The sequence below is a fragment of the Artemia sp. Qi Xiang Cuo genome, chromosome 2, assembly GCF_049724085.1.
Source record: "Artemia sp. Qi Xiang Cuo chromosome 2, ASM4972408v1, whole genome shotgun sequence".
NCBI classification, from domain to species: Eukaryota; Metazoa; Arthropoda; class Branchiopoda; order Anostraca; family Artemiidae; genus Artemia; species Artemia sp. Qi Xiang Cuo.
Window position 1 is genome coordinate 85,294,271 of NC_142795.1, and position 16,615 is coordinate 85,310,885.

The 16,615-nt window shown below is 35.6% G+C and overlaps 1 protein-coding gene across 4 annotated transcripts in view; it reads right to left on the reverse strand.

The window, feature by feature from the left end:
* The window catches only part of LOC148955729 (uncharacterized), a 42,556-nt gene that overhangs the window by 17,794 nt on the left and 8,147 nt on the right, over positions 1-16,615 (reverse strand). For all 4 annotated transcript variants that reach the window (XM_089103752.1, XM_089103760.1, XM_089103769.1 and 1 more), the window contains exons 3-4: positions 7,351-7,634; positions 4,673-4,741 (exon numbers count right to left, since the gene is read on the reverse strand). In XM_089103752.1, the coding sequence (XP_088959878.1) occupies positions 4,673-4,741; positions 7,351-7,634 (353 nt within the window). The remainder of the gene's footprint in view (positions 1-4,672; positions 4,742-7,350; positions 7,635-16,615) is intronic.

Below are 16,615 nucleotides of genomic sequence, written 5' to 3' on the forward strand. Positions count from 1 at the left end.
CTTCTTTCTTATAATTAATCCCTTTTTATAGGTTCGTCTTATTAAGGCTACCATAAGGTACCATATGACATCCAAAAGAACACTTTAGGTCGTTTTTCCATTTTTGAGGTGAAAACAACAAAAACAGGTCTTATCCAAAGGAAAAACTCCGCTGAAAAATTTCCCCCACCCCAGCATAAATTCTCCTCCATGGAAATTTCCCCACATTCTCAAATAGCGATCATATTTTTATCTTTAGAAGTATTCAAAAATGAATTTAAAATTAACTTACTCATCGGGTATTGCTTGATAAAGAATATCTAGAAATTCTGAATAATTCTTGGCAATATTGCGGCAGAAAACTTGGATTAATTAAACTTGCCAGGGATACCGGTCGGAGAGGAAAAATTGACACAAAGAGTTTCAAAATTACCTTTCCCTTTGCATCTTTGTAAAAAAAAAAAAAAAAAAAAAAAAAAAAAAAAAAAAAAAAAACACAAGTTTTTTCTTGTGTGAATCAGGGTGTAGGGGGTATACATCTCCAGAGAGGCCAGGGTAAACTAAATGGCATTTTTATGTCTCAAATTCTTTTAACCAAGCGAAGCTCGGTGTCGGTCAGAGCGAAGCTTAAGTAATGCTTAATAAACTGATAACAATGGAAAAAGAGTATATGTTGATACCACTTATATGAGCATACAAAATTTCTAAATGTGAGAAAAATATACATAAATTGGTCGAATTAACTTTATCCTGCTTGCAGCAGATATTTCGTGCAGCAAGCTGATACAGATAAATATCCCACAAGTAGCGCTGGCGTTGCGTTAAATGCGACTAATTTCCGTAGTAATTTCCGTTGCGTGGAATGTGACTAATTTCCGTAGTAATTTCAAGTGCATTTATGTCAATCCTTTGTTTGGAGCTGGTTAATAGACATGTATAGAAAAGCGAAAATAACCAGAAATGAGCATGGTATTATAAATAGGGGCAATTCTACATTTATGTATTAGTATATGAATCCAAAACGTAAAAAAATTAAACAATTCCCAGAGCAGACCCCCCCCCCTGCCATCTTCCAAGATCAAACTACAACCGATTTAACCAATCTAAATATAGTACGAATATAATTATAAAAAACACTAAGTCTTATTTTCTTTTCTTTTTTCATTCAGAAAATTATCTTTGCTGTATACCAACCTTCTTATTTTTCAACGATTCCATTCCTGTACTATTTGCAGATTTAGAGGGTGTATTCACATCCACTTTCAAAAGTAAAAAAAAAAAAAAATCTAATCTGGAACTGATAGATTTTAGGGAGTAAAAGAACCTTAAATTGTATCAAGAAAGAAGTTTGACCAGAGCAAGTGTTGTGAAACAAAAAGTATAGAATATTTTTGCAATTTTACCATTAACCAGGCTCACCTATTTTCTTGATGATAAGGCTCTGGGGTCTAAATGGTGCGGAATGGGGAGTTTCAAAGGCGTTATATTTGCATAAATGTTAATGCAGAACGTATTAGGAAGTGTATTGGGGTCCCATTTTTCTGTTTTTTTTTTATTATTAATTAGCTTCCTGGTTGATTTATTCGGTACTTGTATGATATAGCCCCAATCACTCAAGTTGTTCATCCATTAACGAATTATGGAACCGTTTTTTTTCGTTAGTTTATTTCATCTTAGCGTTAAACAAGCCAGAGAGAAGTGACAGAACAGATGGGAATATATATTTTAGGCTATATATTTGCAGATTAGGGGGTGGGTGGTAGAGATGGTGGTAAAGTATTTGGACAGTGTTAAGTTAGAAAACAATTTTTACTTCATAATATGCAGAATAATTGTACCTAACACATTAAGCACGCATACCCGTTATACTTTACCCCCCCCCCCTTGTATGCAAATATATAGCCCAAATTTGGTGCTAAAGTATTATATTTGTATCATACTTAGGTATATTTCATTAGGATTGAGCGTCAGAGGAACAGGTTTCTACTTAGATGAAGAGTATTAGGTCGGGGCTATATCATAAAAGTACCATTTATTCGATTGAACATTAAATCTGGGCGCTATATAAAGGAAAAATCACTAGATTTATCACTAAACACTGCAAAACATTAGGCAATATAAAATTCACTAAAACAGGGATAAATCACTAAGGGTGGCAACTCTGCGTTATAGGGGTCTAAAACTATTTGCGCTAATTTATAAGACTATCGAATCTGCAAAAAAAAAAAACTAGATCGCTAGAATAATTTTTAAATTGAAAAAAAAAAAATAACAGAAACTAACACAAAAAAAAAAAAAAACAGATCTAAAATCATCTAGAAAAATCGCAAACTTGAGCATGCAAGAAACAACTTAGCAATGAGCGTTAAACTCCATCTGGGAGTAAGCCTTAAGCATCGGTTGCATGTAGAAGTTAATACTCAAACTGCTTCACTTGTTAAATGAGGAAGAAAAGAATGTGTTTATTAAAAAAAAAAACTCATAACCAACTAAGAGTAAAGACAAATTAAACTGCTTAACATATATACGTGATTCAGATATATCAGGTTTCCCCCCCCCCTTCCCCATAAAAAAAATGTTTGTGTGACATGTAGTACGCCGGGTATTTTTAACACGATGACCAAAAAGAGAAGAAAAAGCTTTGTATATATTTTCATAAAACGTCTATGGATGCCAAGTGTGGCATTCGCATTTAGTTCCGTAAGAAGTTCGAATAAGTTAGTTTAAAAAGTACAATTTCATCCTCAGAAAACAAACCTATTCTCACTCGAGACCGTAAACGATCAAGTTTCCTCGAAGTTTTAAGCAAAATAATATGGTGGAACACCTTCAAATTGAATCTCCGTTAGCCAGTCATGGCTACATTTGCAACCAGAACTTAAGTCAAGAATACAGTCAAAGAATACAGACGTTGATTAGAAAGAGGGAATAATTTTCCAAATTATTAGTATCCTCTTTCAATATACAACTGAAAGCTACACGCTGAATTTAATTTATAACTCAAAATCACTATTAAGCTCACTAATACTTAAAAGAGGTCCAACATTAAAAACAAGAAACATACTTGTTTGACCAAAACGAACAACATGGCTTCAAAACCGACTATGCAAGGGCGAAACCTTCTTTTTTTTTATTTTATCATGTTGAGAAAAGTTAGAGACTTTCTAAGTGGTCTGCTGATTTTACATAAATTGTCGAGAAAAGAAGCATGTCGAAAATACAATAGTTACTCAAATACGCATTTTAAAGCAACAATTAGTGATTTTTCAGCAAATATCTTCGCAAAAAAATTTCAAAATTGACAACTAAAACTATAAAAAAGCTTATATGTTACTCAGAACACATTTTTTGACAAAAATTCTCTAGAGAAGCGGCGGGGGGGGGGGGAGGGCGTAAAGTTAGGAAGAGAGACCTCAGAAGAAGCATATATAATTGACATTTACTATAGAAATGATGGTTTGGTGTGTCCTTGACATGTGCTAAAACAAGCAATTGAGGTTCTTGAAAATACAGCCTGGCAGCCTCGTGAGTGGAGGCAGGTTCTTGGTGAGTTACTAATTATGTATTAGTTACTTGAACTTGTCTCAGGACACAAACTCTTCAGACCTTCCTTGCATTATGATTTGACAGACAGTTGAGTGCCATATTGCTCGGTCATCAATACATAATGTGTTGATCTCCGGCCATTGTTTATCCCATCTTCAACTGTTTAGTCAGAATCCCTCTATTGGCTTCATGTCTATCTTAACCGTATTAGGTCATGCCTTGCCTTACCCTCCCTACTTCTACTACAATGACCCACGGGTTATTAACTGTACAAAATGAATAAGTAACTGGAACAATACGGTTGCGTGAAATTTTGCTGTGAAATCTTCCTCAGATACTTGCAAAGTCTTCAAACACCTTTGGAATGTCTGATCCAGTCCTCATCAAAAGCTGACAAAAAAGCGTGACTTTTCATGATTTAGTGCGATCTGATTGTAAATTTGCTATTAGGGAGATGGCTGATCACCTAAATTTGGGTTTATGTAATTTAGTCATTTTCAACTAATAATTTGAAGGTGGGTAGAGTGTGCACAAAGTTCATTTTAAGATTGCTGGTAGACAAGCAGAAACAATATCGACTTGAGCCGTCCAAAGAACTGTTCAGTGGAGCCAAAATAGAACAAGAAATTCGGACTGGGCTAATGATAGGCGACAAGTCATGAGTTTTTTCGTATGACTCAGACAAAGTCCCAGATCTTCTCGGTGGAAGAGATCAGATACCCAACCACAAGGGAATATACAACCGTCAATCGACCGTAAAGGCGGTATCGGTGTTTTTTTTCGGTTTTCACGTACAAGTGCATTATGAACTTGCCGAATCTAAGGTACAAGCGCATTATGAACTTGCCCAACTTGGACAAAAAATCAAACCAGGAATACTACATTAGTGTCCTGCATTTGCGTAAAAACGCTTGATGGAATTGGGCTGCCGCGGGGAAAGACGGAAAATTGGAACCTTCACCCCGACAACGCAACCTAGCATTATGCGTTCTCGAGGCATGCATCAAGAAGTGGAAACCATCGAACTGGGAGAGTACCACGAAGTACACCACAATAGCTTATAGATTCTATCATTTTTAAATAGCAAGCCCCGCAAATAGCCTATGCTTATAGCAAATTTATTCGAAAAAAAGCGTATCTAACTTACTCTCTTTCGCTTCTTGTTAGCCGGATCGCTTCTAACGTGGTGTTCACCATCACTCTCAGTCTCATATGCCTAGAATTAATAAAGATAAGATTAAGATGGACACTCTCATCATCGCCATCACATTTCTATACACCCTTCATCCTCGTTCTCAGTCTTATCCCCATGGTATTAATTAAGATAAGTCTATGGGCGTGCGTATAACTTTAACCCAGCGCAACTCAACCCTCGTGTAACTTAACCCCATTTAAATCAAACCCTGTTTGACTCAAATAGACCCAAGATCTAAGAATAAGTTTGAACTAGAACTGATTAGAATCTCAAAATTTGCTTCTCGCTCCTTTTCAGTTTCTAACTGCAATTGCCCGTCTGACCATGGGTGCCCACAAGCTGAATTTGAGGGGGGGGGAGGCTTACCTGGTCTAATAGGAACTTTCAATGCTTTATAATAGAAATCTCAAAACAAAAATATAAAAAAAGGTAGCATCATTCAGCCAGGGGGGGGGGGGGCTTTCAACCTTCCACAATCAAAGTGGGTGAGGTAGAGGCAACCATTAAGGTAAAGTTTTTGTTCTGAGTCATAGATCAAACTTTCAGGGCTCATTATCGAGAAGAAAACACCAAGGGAAACAAGTTTTAACAATTTTCAGTCGTGGAAGGTAAGGGAGTTATTAACTCCTCCAACTTCACTTGTTATAACATGGTTATTTTGCCTGAACCAATGTGCGGTTGTAATTTTTACTTGTACTAGCCCATGGCTTTGTCTTAAACCAATTCAGTTTTATCGTATTAAATATTAATCTAAAAAAAAAAACACTTTTCAAAATAGAAACCTGAATGAGGGTTGAGTTTCGCGGGGTTTAAGTTGCACGAGGGTTCAATTGCACGGAGTTCAGTTGAACGAGGTTACAGTTGCAATGCACTATTTCCGTGTGTGTGTCCTGTATATATTACTACACTGCTCATCCGATGGCCAAAAAACTTAAAGAAGTTTTTTGAGTACTCTTGCGAAGGTTTCAGAATAGAATCGCCCCAAGGCCCTCTTAATACTTTTCGCACTGACTAAAGTTAGAGACCTCTGAACACAATGGTTCAACAATTACTTTCATGGGCATTATTCACAATTTCTGGATATTAATTATCCAACAACGCCCGACGGGTAAGTTAGTATACCTAATTTTCCAAATACTTTTACATTTAAAAATACTATTATTTTACATGTGGGGAAATTCTTCCAGGGGGGGGGGGAATCTTTCAAACACTTTTAAATTAAAAATACGACCGTCATTAACAGTGCGTGGAGAATTCTCGGCAGGGGAGGATTTTCCGGTAAGTTTTCCACGGATGGTGAGTTGTCGCAGATGTAATTTTCAGGGGGGGGGGAGGGAGGGATTTCCCTTGAATTTCCTTCCTTTTGAGATCGCAGCAACACACGATAATTAAGCTGTTTCATTAATAAAAGTTTAACATAGTCAGTGTCACTACCACCATTACTCACAATCATCATTGACCATCACTCTTATCCCCCTAAAACAAATAACTTATACGTTAGTAAAGGTAATGTCACTATCACTGATCCTCACTCTCAATCTCATTCCCCTATAATGAATAAACAAATGGTTATAAAATAAAAGTTCAAAATAGGGATAAAATCCTTTTTAATAGACAGTGTATAATAAATTTCACAAGAAATACCAGATATTTCGGTCACATATACAGTGACCGTCATCAGTAGTAAAGTATTACTACTGATGACGGTCACTGTATATGTGACCGAAATATCTGGTATTTTTTGTGAAATTTATTATACACTGTCTATTAAAAAGGATTTTATCCCTATTTTGAACTTTTATTTTATCGTCATGGAAAGGCAGTGTGGTCTCCGAAATTATCTAAAACAAATGGTTAGCATAGGGACTGTCGAGAAAAATTTTACGGGTGAGAGGAAGGGGGGGGGGGGTTAAACCCCTTATGCCCCTGAGTTGAACACGAAAAAACAGTAACAGATCCCCCCACCCCCTTAAAGTTTGAACATAGACCAGTAATCGTTGACGCAACCGTTTTAAAGCATTTAAATAATCTTGCTTATGAAAGAAGTTATATTAGTATAGGATATTTTGGGTCTTACGGCGACACCTTTGAAATGTCGATTTTCGTAGCTTTCGTTACATACACACAAGGCCGTACCCCGACGGGGGTTAGGGGTTTTGAACCTCTCCCGAAATGTTTTTTTGACTTGTAAAAAAGTAACAAAATATGGATATAAACAAATTTTGTATACGTTTTATGAGTTTTTTTTTGTAAGCCCCGCCCCCCCCCCCGAAGAAAAATCTTTGAGTAAAACCCCCTCCGGAAAAAAAATCCTGGGTACGGCCTTGCATACACAGATATTTGATCTTCTTCATCTTGTTGTCTTGTTCGTTTTATTTTGTTTGGTAAATTCAAAGGGCAATATTTGAGTGTTTTTTATTTTATTTAGTTCACTGTCTTAACTAAAATGCTAACTATTGTCATTAATCTCTGTGTTTAAATTTTATTTGTCAATGAAAAAGTCGGATAGTAAAAGGAATGATATTTTTTTTTTAAGGAAAACGAAGTTGAGAAATAAAGTTCATTTTATCACCAGAGAAACTAAATCATATGGAAACAATTTACACTGATTTTGAACTTCACAAAGTCACCTGGAATAAGTTATGAGCAGCCTTAGCAGTTTCGGTGTAATCTGTCTTCCTATCTTTCGGTTTAGGCGGCGTTTCTTCGGTTGTTGAACAGCCTAGTCCTTTAATCTCAAGAATTTCGGCAGTTCTTAAAAGTGAATCAAGTCTGTGCTCTTCCACTGTAACTTCCCCGTAGTACATAAAGTTGATAAGATCTAACATTTCATCATAAGCAACGTTTGTAATTAAAATAATTGGATGTGGACAATCACTTGATGTCAGAAGGGATTCAAAGTAAGAACTGCAAGCTAGAAAACAAATAAGTGGCATTATTTATAATTATAAGAACCGTAATCAACTTATTAAAAAAAAATTAATAATCTGAGATACAAATGAAAATCCATGTCGAACAATATGCCCACTGTTGCTGCTACTACTAAAAACTTACTAGAGCAGCAATCTGCTTAAGGCCAATACATCTGCGCACGCTCCTCCTCCACACCAGCCCATTCAAAGGTTTACTCTTTACCCCTCCTACGTAGTTCTACTTAAATATGTATACGTCCCATAAAATATGTCGCTTTCATTATAGTCCTAGAAAATGGGTTAGAACTATTTTGTAGAGCTTGTTGTTTGACATACGGTCAGTCAAACCAGTACCTAGAACTATCCGTAGACAATCTGTCTTGAAATATAATTAAATTAATCTTCCTCTGCCTTTCAAAATGCCCATATTTCAGAAGGTTCTAGGCACTTACAACCTTCCTCTCCCCCCATGGAAATTTCCGTAGGGGGAAGGAATTTTGGTACTTGTGTATTATGCGCCACTCACTCAGGTTTACGCTATGTAAAATTCAAGAACACACCGGTTTTTCGTTAGTTTCTTCGTTACTTTAGAAATAAATTTGGGCTATACATTTGAACACTTGTGGGGGGGGGGGCACGGGCACCCGTAAGCTGAATTTTAGGGAGGGCTTAGCTGGTCTGATCGGGACTTACGATGCTGTATAATAGAAATCTCAAAACAAAAATATAAAAATATAAGACAGCATCATTCAGCCAGAGAGGGGGAGGGGGCTGGAGCCCACCTCTGAAAGGCCCCCCTCCATATGGGTGTCCGTATGGGGGGGGGGGTTAAATCATAGCGGGTCTGTATGCAAAATGTGTTTGATACACTTATTCTGCGTATTAGATAGATAGATAGATAAGTGTATTTTAAAGCCAAATATTCGGCCATGAACACAGAAAAATAACATAAATGAAAGGAACAAATAACATAACTTTGATGAGCGATCATCATAAAACACTTAAATGAAACACTACATTGACCTAATAATAGTACTTAATACTTGGAAAAATGGTCATTTAAAAAAAAAAAACAAAAAAAAAAACAACTTAACACTTGGAAGAACACTTAAATGAAACATTACATTTACTTTATACTGGGATTTTTTTTTTTTAAGTTAATAGAATTTCCAGGTACCTCGCTATTATTCTGTATTTTTTGGTGGCTATATACCTAGAAAGAATTGTTTTCTGACTTTAAACGGTTCAAATACTTTACCCCCCCCCCTCTCTCTTAAGTGCAAATATATAGCCCAAATTACATATTTCCCATATATTCTGTCACTTGTCTTGTCTCGCGCATAGCTGAAAAAAAAACTAACGGAGAAACCGGTTTGTTCTTGAGTTTTACACAGCATAAACTTGAGTGAGTGGTCCATAATACGCAAGTGCCAAAACTCCTTCCCCCTACGGAAATCGAAAACATAAAACTCAAATAAAATTATCAAATTTAGAAAGCCTTATTTTCCTCGGGGGGGGGGGGTATTCTTCACGGGGGGTATATTCTGGGGGGGGGGGGGATAAACGCCGGCCAATATTTCAGAACAGTACTTCACCACTGTTCTGTCATTGTCATAGCTTCAAATTTCCAAATTTTGGTTCACAGACTTTTCTGCATATTCTTCCAAAATTTTTCAATGGTAAAAACCACCCTGATCCTTGGCTATTCTACTTCTTACATCTTCACTGTATCTCCCCTCTTTGCTAGAAATACCACGCAAGTATGTGAAGCCATCTACTTTATCCATTTTCTCGTTGCCTAGCAACACTTCATTGTCATGTATTGCCTTGAAGTATCCCGTCTTCTTGACATTAATTTTCAAATATATTCTTGCGCTGGACTTTCAGCCCCCCTCCCCCTATAGAAAAATTCATTCCTTTTGCAAAAAATATTATTTAGGACACTTAATCATCTGCACAAGCTACGTCTAAAATAGTTTTACCTTTTCATTTGATTACATGGTCTCCCATAACCCTTGCCGATTACTCTAGGGCACAGTACTAAACAACCCATATAATGAGGATAGGACACAAGTCTGTTTAACTCCTGATTCAACAACCAAACCAGCTATTAACATCACTTCATACCTTAACCGCAGAAATATGCTTCTCGTACACAGCATTAACCACTTTAATATACTTATCTGGTATACCATACAAGTATAGGACCTTCACTACAGCTCTTCTATTGGCTGAATCAAATACCTGTTCATATTCTGTATGACTGAGGGCTAAAGGGGTCTGACGATTTAGATACTTCTCAATTATTAATCCAGAGGTAAAATTTGGTCGATATATCCTCTTTCCCTCCAAAAAACATACTATTCTTCTCTTAAAACTTTCTCAACAACATCTCTTAGTCTAAGAAGCATCGTCATGCATAGTAATTTGCTTCCAACAGAAGCCAAGCTAAGACATCTATAATAATTAAAAAAAAAACAAGTTTTTTTAACTGAAAGTAAGGAACGACGTTAAAACTTAAAACGAACAGAAATTATTCCTTATATGAAAGGGGCTGTCCCCTCCTCAACGCCTCACTCTTTACACTAAAGTTTTTCATTGTTTAAAAAAAATAGAGTTGTGAGAAAGTCAAACTTTAGCGTAAAGGGCGAGGTGTTGAGGAGGGGACAGCCCCTTTCATATACGGAATAATTTCTGTTCGTTTTAAGTTTTAACGTCGTTCCTTACTTTCAGTTAAAAAACTTGTTTTTTTTTTATTTAATTTTTGAACGTTTTTGAATTAATGCAGGTTTTGATTTTGGCTCACCGTACATGAATAATAAAAAAAAAAAAAAAATGAATATTAATTTTACTTTTATTTGGTTAAATGGCTTTCTCGAAACATGTTTAATTTTATTTACGAACGTTTTTATTAGTAATAAATATACGTTACTTACGAAATAACTTACGTAACGGACCTATATATTCTTATATTTTTAATACATATATTAGAGGGTTCGCCCTCTAGTCAATACCTTGCTCTTTAAGCTAAAGTTTGAATTTTGTTCCAATTCTTTAAAAGTGACCCCTTAATCACAAACGCCGTTAATTAGAATAAATAGCTCTTATGAAAGTACTAAAAAATCTTTGGCTTAAAGAGCGAGGTATTGACTAGGGGATGAACCCAATCATATACGTAATGTTTTCTTTCGTTTTAAGTTTTGATGTTGCTCCTTACTTTCAGTTAAAAAACTTGCTTTTTATATATAATTTCTGATCTTTATTTAAATAATGCTGGGAAATCCGGCGCCCCCTTCATAGCAAAGTCCCTTCTCCCATGAAAACTTCCTTCATGGAAAGATCCTCCCACATAACCCCCGACCCACCCCCACCCCCTACCAGAAAAAATCCCCCTGAAAACATCTGTATACTTCCCAATAACCAATACTATATGCTAACATTGGGTAAAGTTCATAACTTTCAGCCCTCCCCCGGGGACTTCGGGGGATTAAGTCATCCTAAAAGACATTGTTATCATATTTTCGACCATGACTGAACAAAATGGCTATCTCAAAATTTTGATCGGGTGACTTTGGGAAAAAAATGAGCGTAGTAGGGGGCCTAGTTGCCCTCTATTTTTTTTTGGTCACTTCAAAAGGGCACTAGAAAATTTAATTTCCGTTCTAATGAGCCCTCCCACGGTATTCTAGGACCACTGGGTCGATACGATCACCCCTGGAAAAAAACAAAAAAAAACAAAAAAAAAAAAAACACATCCGTGATCTTTCTTCAGGCAAAAAATGCAAAATTCCACATTTTTGTAGATAGGAGCTTGAAACCTCCGCAGTAGGGTTCTCTGATACGCTGAATATGATGGTGTGGTTTTCATTAAGGTTCTATAGCTTTTAGGGGGTCTTTCCATCTTTTTTCAAAAATCAGCCAAATATTCTCAGGCGCGTAACTTTTGATAAGTAAGACTAAACTTGATGAAACTTATATATTTGAAATCAGCATTAAAATCTGATTCTTTTGATGCATCTATTGATATCAAAATTCCGTTTTCTACAGTTTCGGTTACCATTGAGCTGGGTCGCTCCTTACTTACAGTTCATTACCACAAACTGTTTGAAAATACTTAGGTCAACATGATGCTGGTTGTTAACCTAGAATATAAAACCAAAGAGAAAAAGAGAGATTGCTGTCAAATACTTCCGTGTTAAAACTAGTGATTCCATTGGTGCCATAAATTCCTACTTTAAATCCATTGGTTCTTTTTTGTGAGGAACAATAAACGTTATCCCTTTATTTAGACAGTGAAGACAGGTACAAAAGTCTAGATATTTCGATTACATATAAAGCAATCGTCATCAGCAGAAATATTAAAGTATTAGAATAAAAAATAACACATATATATAGAACAATATAATGAACTTCCAGGTCATTGCCTAAATTTTTCTTAGAGAGTTCAAAAACAGGGTTCATTTTAAGTCTTGAAATGTAAATTTTCTTCTTTAATCTTGCCAGAATGTAGAATGAATTTCCAATAAAGGTGGCAAAGTCTTCTAATTACAAAAGAAATATTGAATTTATAGTTGTCTTTGACACAATGTATCAAAATTGTGTGATTTGCTGTCATGTCATGTTATGTTTACACACTGATTTACATCTCAAAGCTTGAACCAGTAAAAATAATGAAGAACCAGACTTCCCTTATATGTGATTTTAAGCGAGAGAAAGAAAATGAATCATACAATTTGCAAATAACAGAGAACTGCTATTACTGCAACTAATGATAGCTCAGTATCCATCTGACAAAATCTGGAACTACTTTCACAAGCTACCCCTTATTTGACAAAGTAAGGCAATGGTAAACTTACCCAAAGCCTGTCTAGTCAACTAAATTAAAAGCTTCATTTGTGAACTAAAGTGCAATGTGGTCAATTAGAGCAAAAAAAAGAAAAAAATTGAAAAGAGCTAAACAGAACTAAATATTCTCATCATTTTGCTGTGACTCTTTTGGCTGAGTTTTTAACTGATATTTCACTTCACTCAATAAAAAATATAATTTTCATGTTGACAAATATTCAATTTGCTTTAATTTGGATTATGGGCTGAAAAACTTTAGCTGAAGATTAATAAAAGCTTACAGTTTACATACTGGTCAAAATGAACAATTAAATTTTTTTACATAAAGAAAGAAAAACGAGCAAAAATGGGGTTTTTATAGGCCAAATGACGATACTGAAAAAACAAAGCGAATATTTCGAAAGGACAAACGCCTCTCTTCTTCAGCGCGAAACAAAACGATGTGTCAATAAAAGCCAAAAATTAAAAGAATTAAAACCAACTACCTAACAACCATAAAAGCGAGTTATTCGCCAATATCCGCGATTTGCACAAAATCCAATTGCTCGCTAGTATCCGTCGATGGCAGTTCATGTTTTTTTTGGATTTTGTGCAAATCGCGGATATTGGCGAATAACTCGCTTTTATGGTTGTTAGGTAGTTGGTTTTAATTCTTTTAATTTTTGGCTTTTATTGATACATCGTTTGGTTTCGCGCTGAAGAAGAGAGGCGTTTGTCCTTTCGAAATATTCGCTTTGTTTTTTTCAGTATCTTCATTTGGCCTATAAAAACCCCATTTTTGCTCGTTTTTCTTTCTTTATGTGATGTCAGGCCAATGTGGTTTAAGAAATTATCTAAATTTTTTTAGACAGGTATCCAAAAGGAGCCTTCTTTGTATTAATTTTCAGGGAGCATTTGAGAATATTTTACTTCTAGTTAAAAGTAACAGTCACAATTCCCATGTTTATTTTATATATTTAATAGCAATTATTGACAAAAAACTTAACGTAAACACATCCTCTCCAAATGCCACAGCATGATATAGAGGAGGGATAACCAAACAAATAAAAAATAAATAAATAAAAAAAGGAAAAACAACACAATAAAAAACAAAAAAAAAATCAAACAACATAACAGAAACCTCAGAAGGGGTTTAAAAACACAACTACAAAATCATATACCCTGCTACCACTCGCTTAACACTCCACACTCAACTCATTCATTCACACACCTCAATAAAAATAAAACACTACCGTTCATGATTTAATTCCAATTTAATCTATCAACTATGCACCCTATTACATTAATCATTAAAATCATATTTAGAAAACGATTCATTCTTCAGCAGCCTTTTAAATTGACTTCAATTACTATTTTTAATATTCCCATTTAACAAATTCCATAGCTTATCCCCTCTAAAAACAAGAGAAAACCATAGCACTTAAGAACGAAAATCGCCACCATTTTCTCAGGTCCCTTGATGTTCACGCATTCATCAGATCTCTTTAAATAGTTCCTTTCATTACAAGAATAACAGTTCTAAACAGAGTTACTGTCATTACTGATAATCTGAAGGCTAAAAGTAGACTAATACTCTTTTAGCTAAGTTCCCTGCACTGGACAGCCAGTCAGAGGCGGACCTAGAGCAAAATCTTGGGGGAGACCAAACGTGACAAGGGCGCCAATGAGCAAAATCTTGAGGGGGGGGGGGGCAAAGGTGCCAATAATTGACAAACTTCATAAAAAAAGAAAAAAAACAGGATAAGAGGGCTCAAGAAAAAATCTTAAGGGGCCCAGGGTCCCCCCAGTCCCCCTGGATCTGCCGGTGCAGCCAGCTTTATTCATTTATTTCTATTTTCTGCCAAAATAACAATACAAGCGACTTATGCAAGGCACTCTTAACTTTGCAAAGTTATAGGCAATACAAAGTTATCTATTTTCCAAAATCCAGCAATGTTAATTTCTTTATTAATTTTTAAACTAAAAAAAAGTATTGAAGTTCTGTTACAGAAATATACATAACAGCTAAATTTACTTTAAAATATACTCATCACTTTCTCTTCTCACTTTGTGCAAATCTTAGGGAAACTAGTTTTCTTATAATAAAACTAAATATCCAAATTCTTTTAATGCAATTTCTGAAATTTTAATTGAGATATTAAACTACTGAGATAAGTTAACCTTATTTCTTGCACGTATAAATTTTCTTGCCACCTGTAAATTTTCACCCCTCTTGAAAGGACAGACTAAACACAGAAATGGTTGTTTCTCAGATTTTTATTGGTATAATGTATTTATTTTAAAATCTATTACCCCACCTAATGGAAATGACCAAGTTCTAGCTCTGTAAAATAATTGTTTTTGCTGACAAGTTTTGCTGCAACAAAGCCATGGCAATTAGATAAAAATCAAACTACACTTTGGGCTGAGAATTTAATTTTGGCCCCCCCTCCCCTCTCTCCAGACAACCTAAATGCAGACTAAATGCAGAAATGTCATTTTATTTCATTTCTCAAATTTAATTAGGATGATTTGTTGAGTTTCAGACTCACTACACAATCAAACATAAGTGATAACTACTTCTTTTACAAACAACTCTTTGTTTTGCTTCGTTTTTGAGCAGATAAGATCTGCTACAATAAGGCAGTGACAATGAGAAAAATTCAAATTATGATTCAGGCTTTGAGCATTTCAACCCCTCCCTCTGTTCAGAGCCCTGATTATGGAAAAGTTATTTTGTTTCATTTCTCAAATTTGATGGCAATAATTTATTGAGTTTCAAACTAACTAGAAAATGAAACACAAAACACGACTGCTGCCTATGTAAACTTCTCTTTTTTTTATTAGTGGATAAGATCTGCTACAATAAGGCAGTGACAATGAGAAAAATTCAAATTATGATTCAGGCTTTGAGCATTTCAAAGGTGTGAAAGTGAATAAAGGATTGTTGACCAAATTTGTGAGAAAGAACACTTATTTCTACCCATATTTTACCATATCTGCTTATATTTGATATTAAGTTTCATTTTTAAGAGGTTTTCCCTGGTGTTTCACTTTATTTACCTGAATTTTGATGTTAGAAAATTTTTATTTTCTATTCCCAAGGGACTTGTCCTTTGTCTGCTAATAAACAGCTGTTTGTTTGTTTGTAAATAAGGCCAGGCTGAATTCAGTGTCCTTCTCCTTCTTCCGAATTTGCAGCCAGCAATAGAGCGCAGTTGCCAAACGCTAAATACTAAAAACACCATTGATTACGTTGGCTTGTCCGTTTATGCGTATTTTTGGTGGATAATTTGTGCAGAAGGGAGCAATAGCAAACAAACAAGAGGCCGAATTGGTACCATCGGGATTTTAATCCTTAAACTGCTGGGAATAGGTGATTTGAGTATTGCACTTCCCACATTCTGTCTACCTCAAAAATTGTCAAGGCAATAAATTTAGCGTTCTTAGCATCAACAAGTTACACACCTGTGAAGTTTTTTTGTGAACATTGATGTTCCAGAATATTTTTCATGTGATCCCGCGTTTTTAAATTTGTCGCCGATAGAGTGAAACCACAGTGCGCTATTCGTCCTATACTTGTAAAAATGCCGCCGAAACGACCCCGCACGAGTCCGAAAAAAGGAACTGATCAGTGTGCAGCTTGTGGTTGTAATTTAGATGAAGAATCAAGTGCGATGAATTGTGATGGTTGCAATCGATGGCTTTGTATAGATTGTCTTGAAATGACTGAGCCGGAGTATGCTCTCTTAACAAAGATGACAAGGCGCATCGGATGCGAGTGGCATTGTCCTATGTGTAAAGGTGACAAACAAGCAAGACTAAATGCATCGGATATCCAAAATGTTATTACCAAATCCCTTGAAAGGCTTCAACCGACCCTAACGTTTATTCAGCATATTGATGTGAAAATTATAGATGCCGTCAAAATTTCTCTTAGTGAGTTTAATCTTAAAGTGATCGAAGATATGGATCGTACATTTCAAGCCATTGAGACACGGATAGATACCCTCGAGCAAACGTATGGCGCCGCTGTCGACCACGACTTGCTGAATAGTCTTGTAATCTCGCAGGTACAGGCTTTAAGAAGCGATCTTGATAGCTACTTAGAGAACAAAATGAAGCAGTTAATAGTCGGAGATAGCGACAGACAGAGACG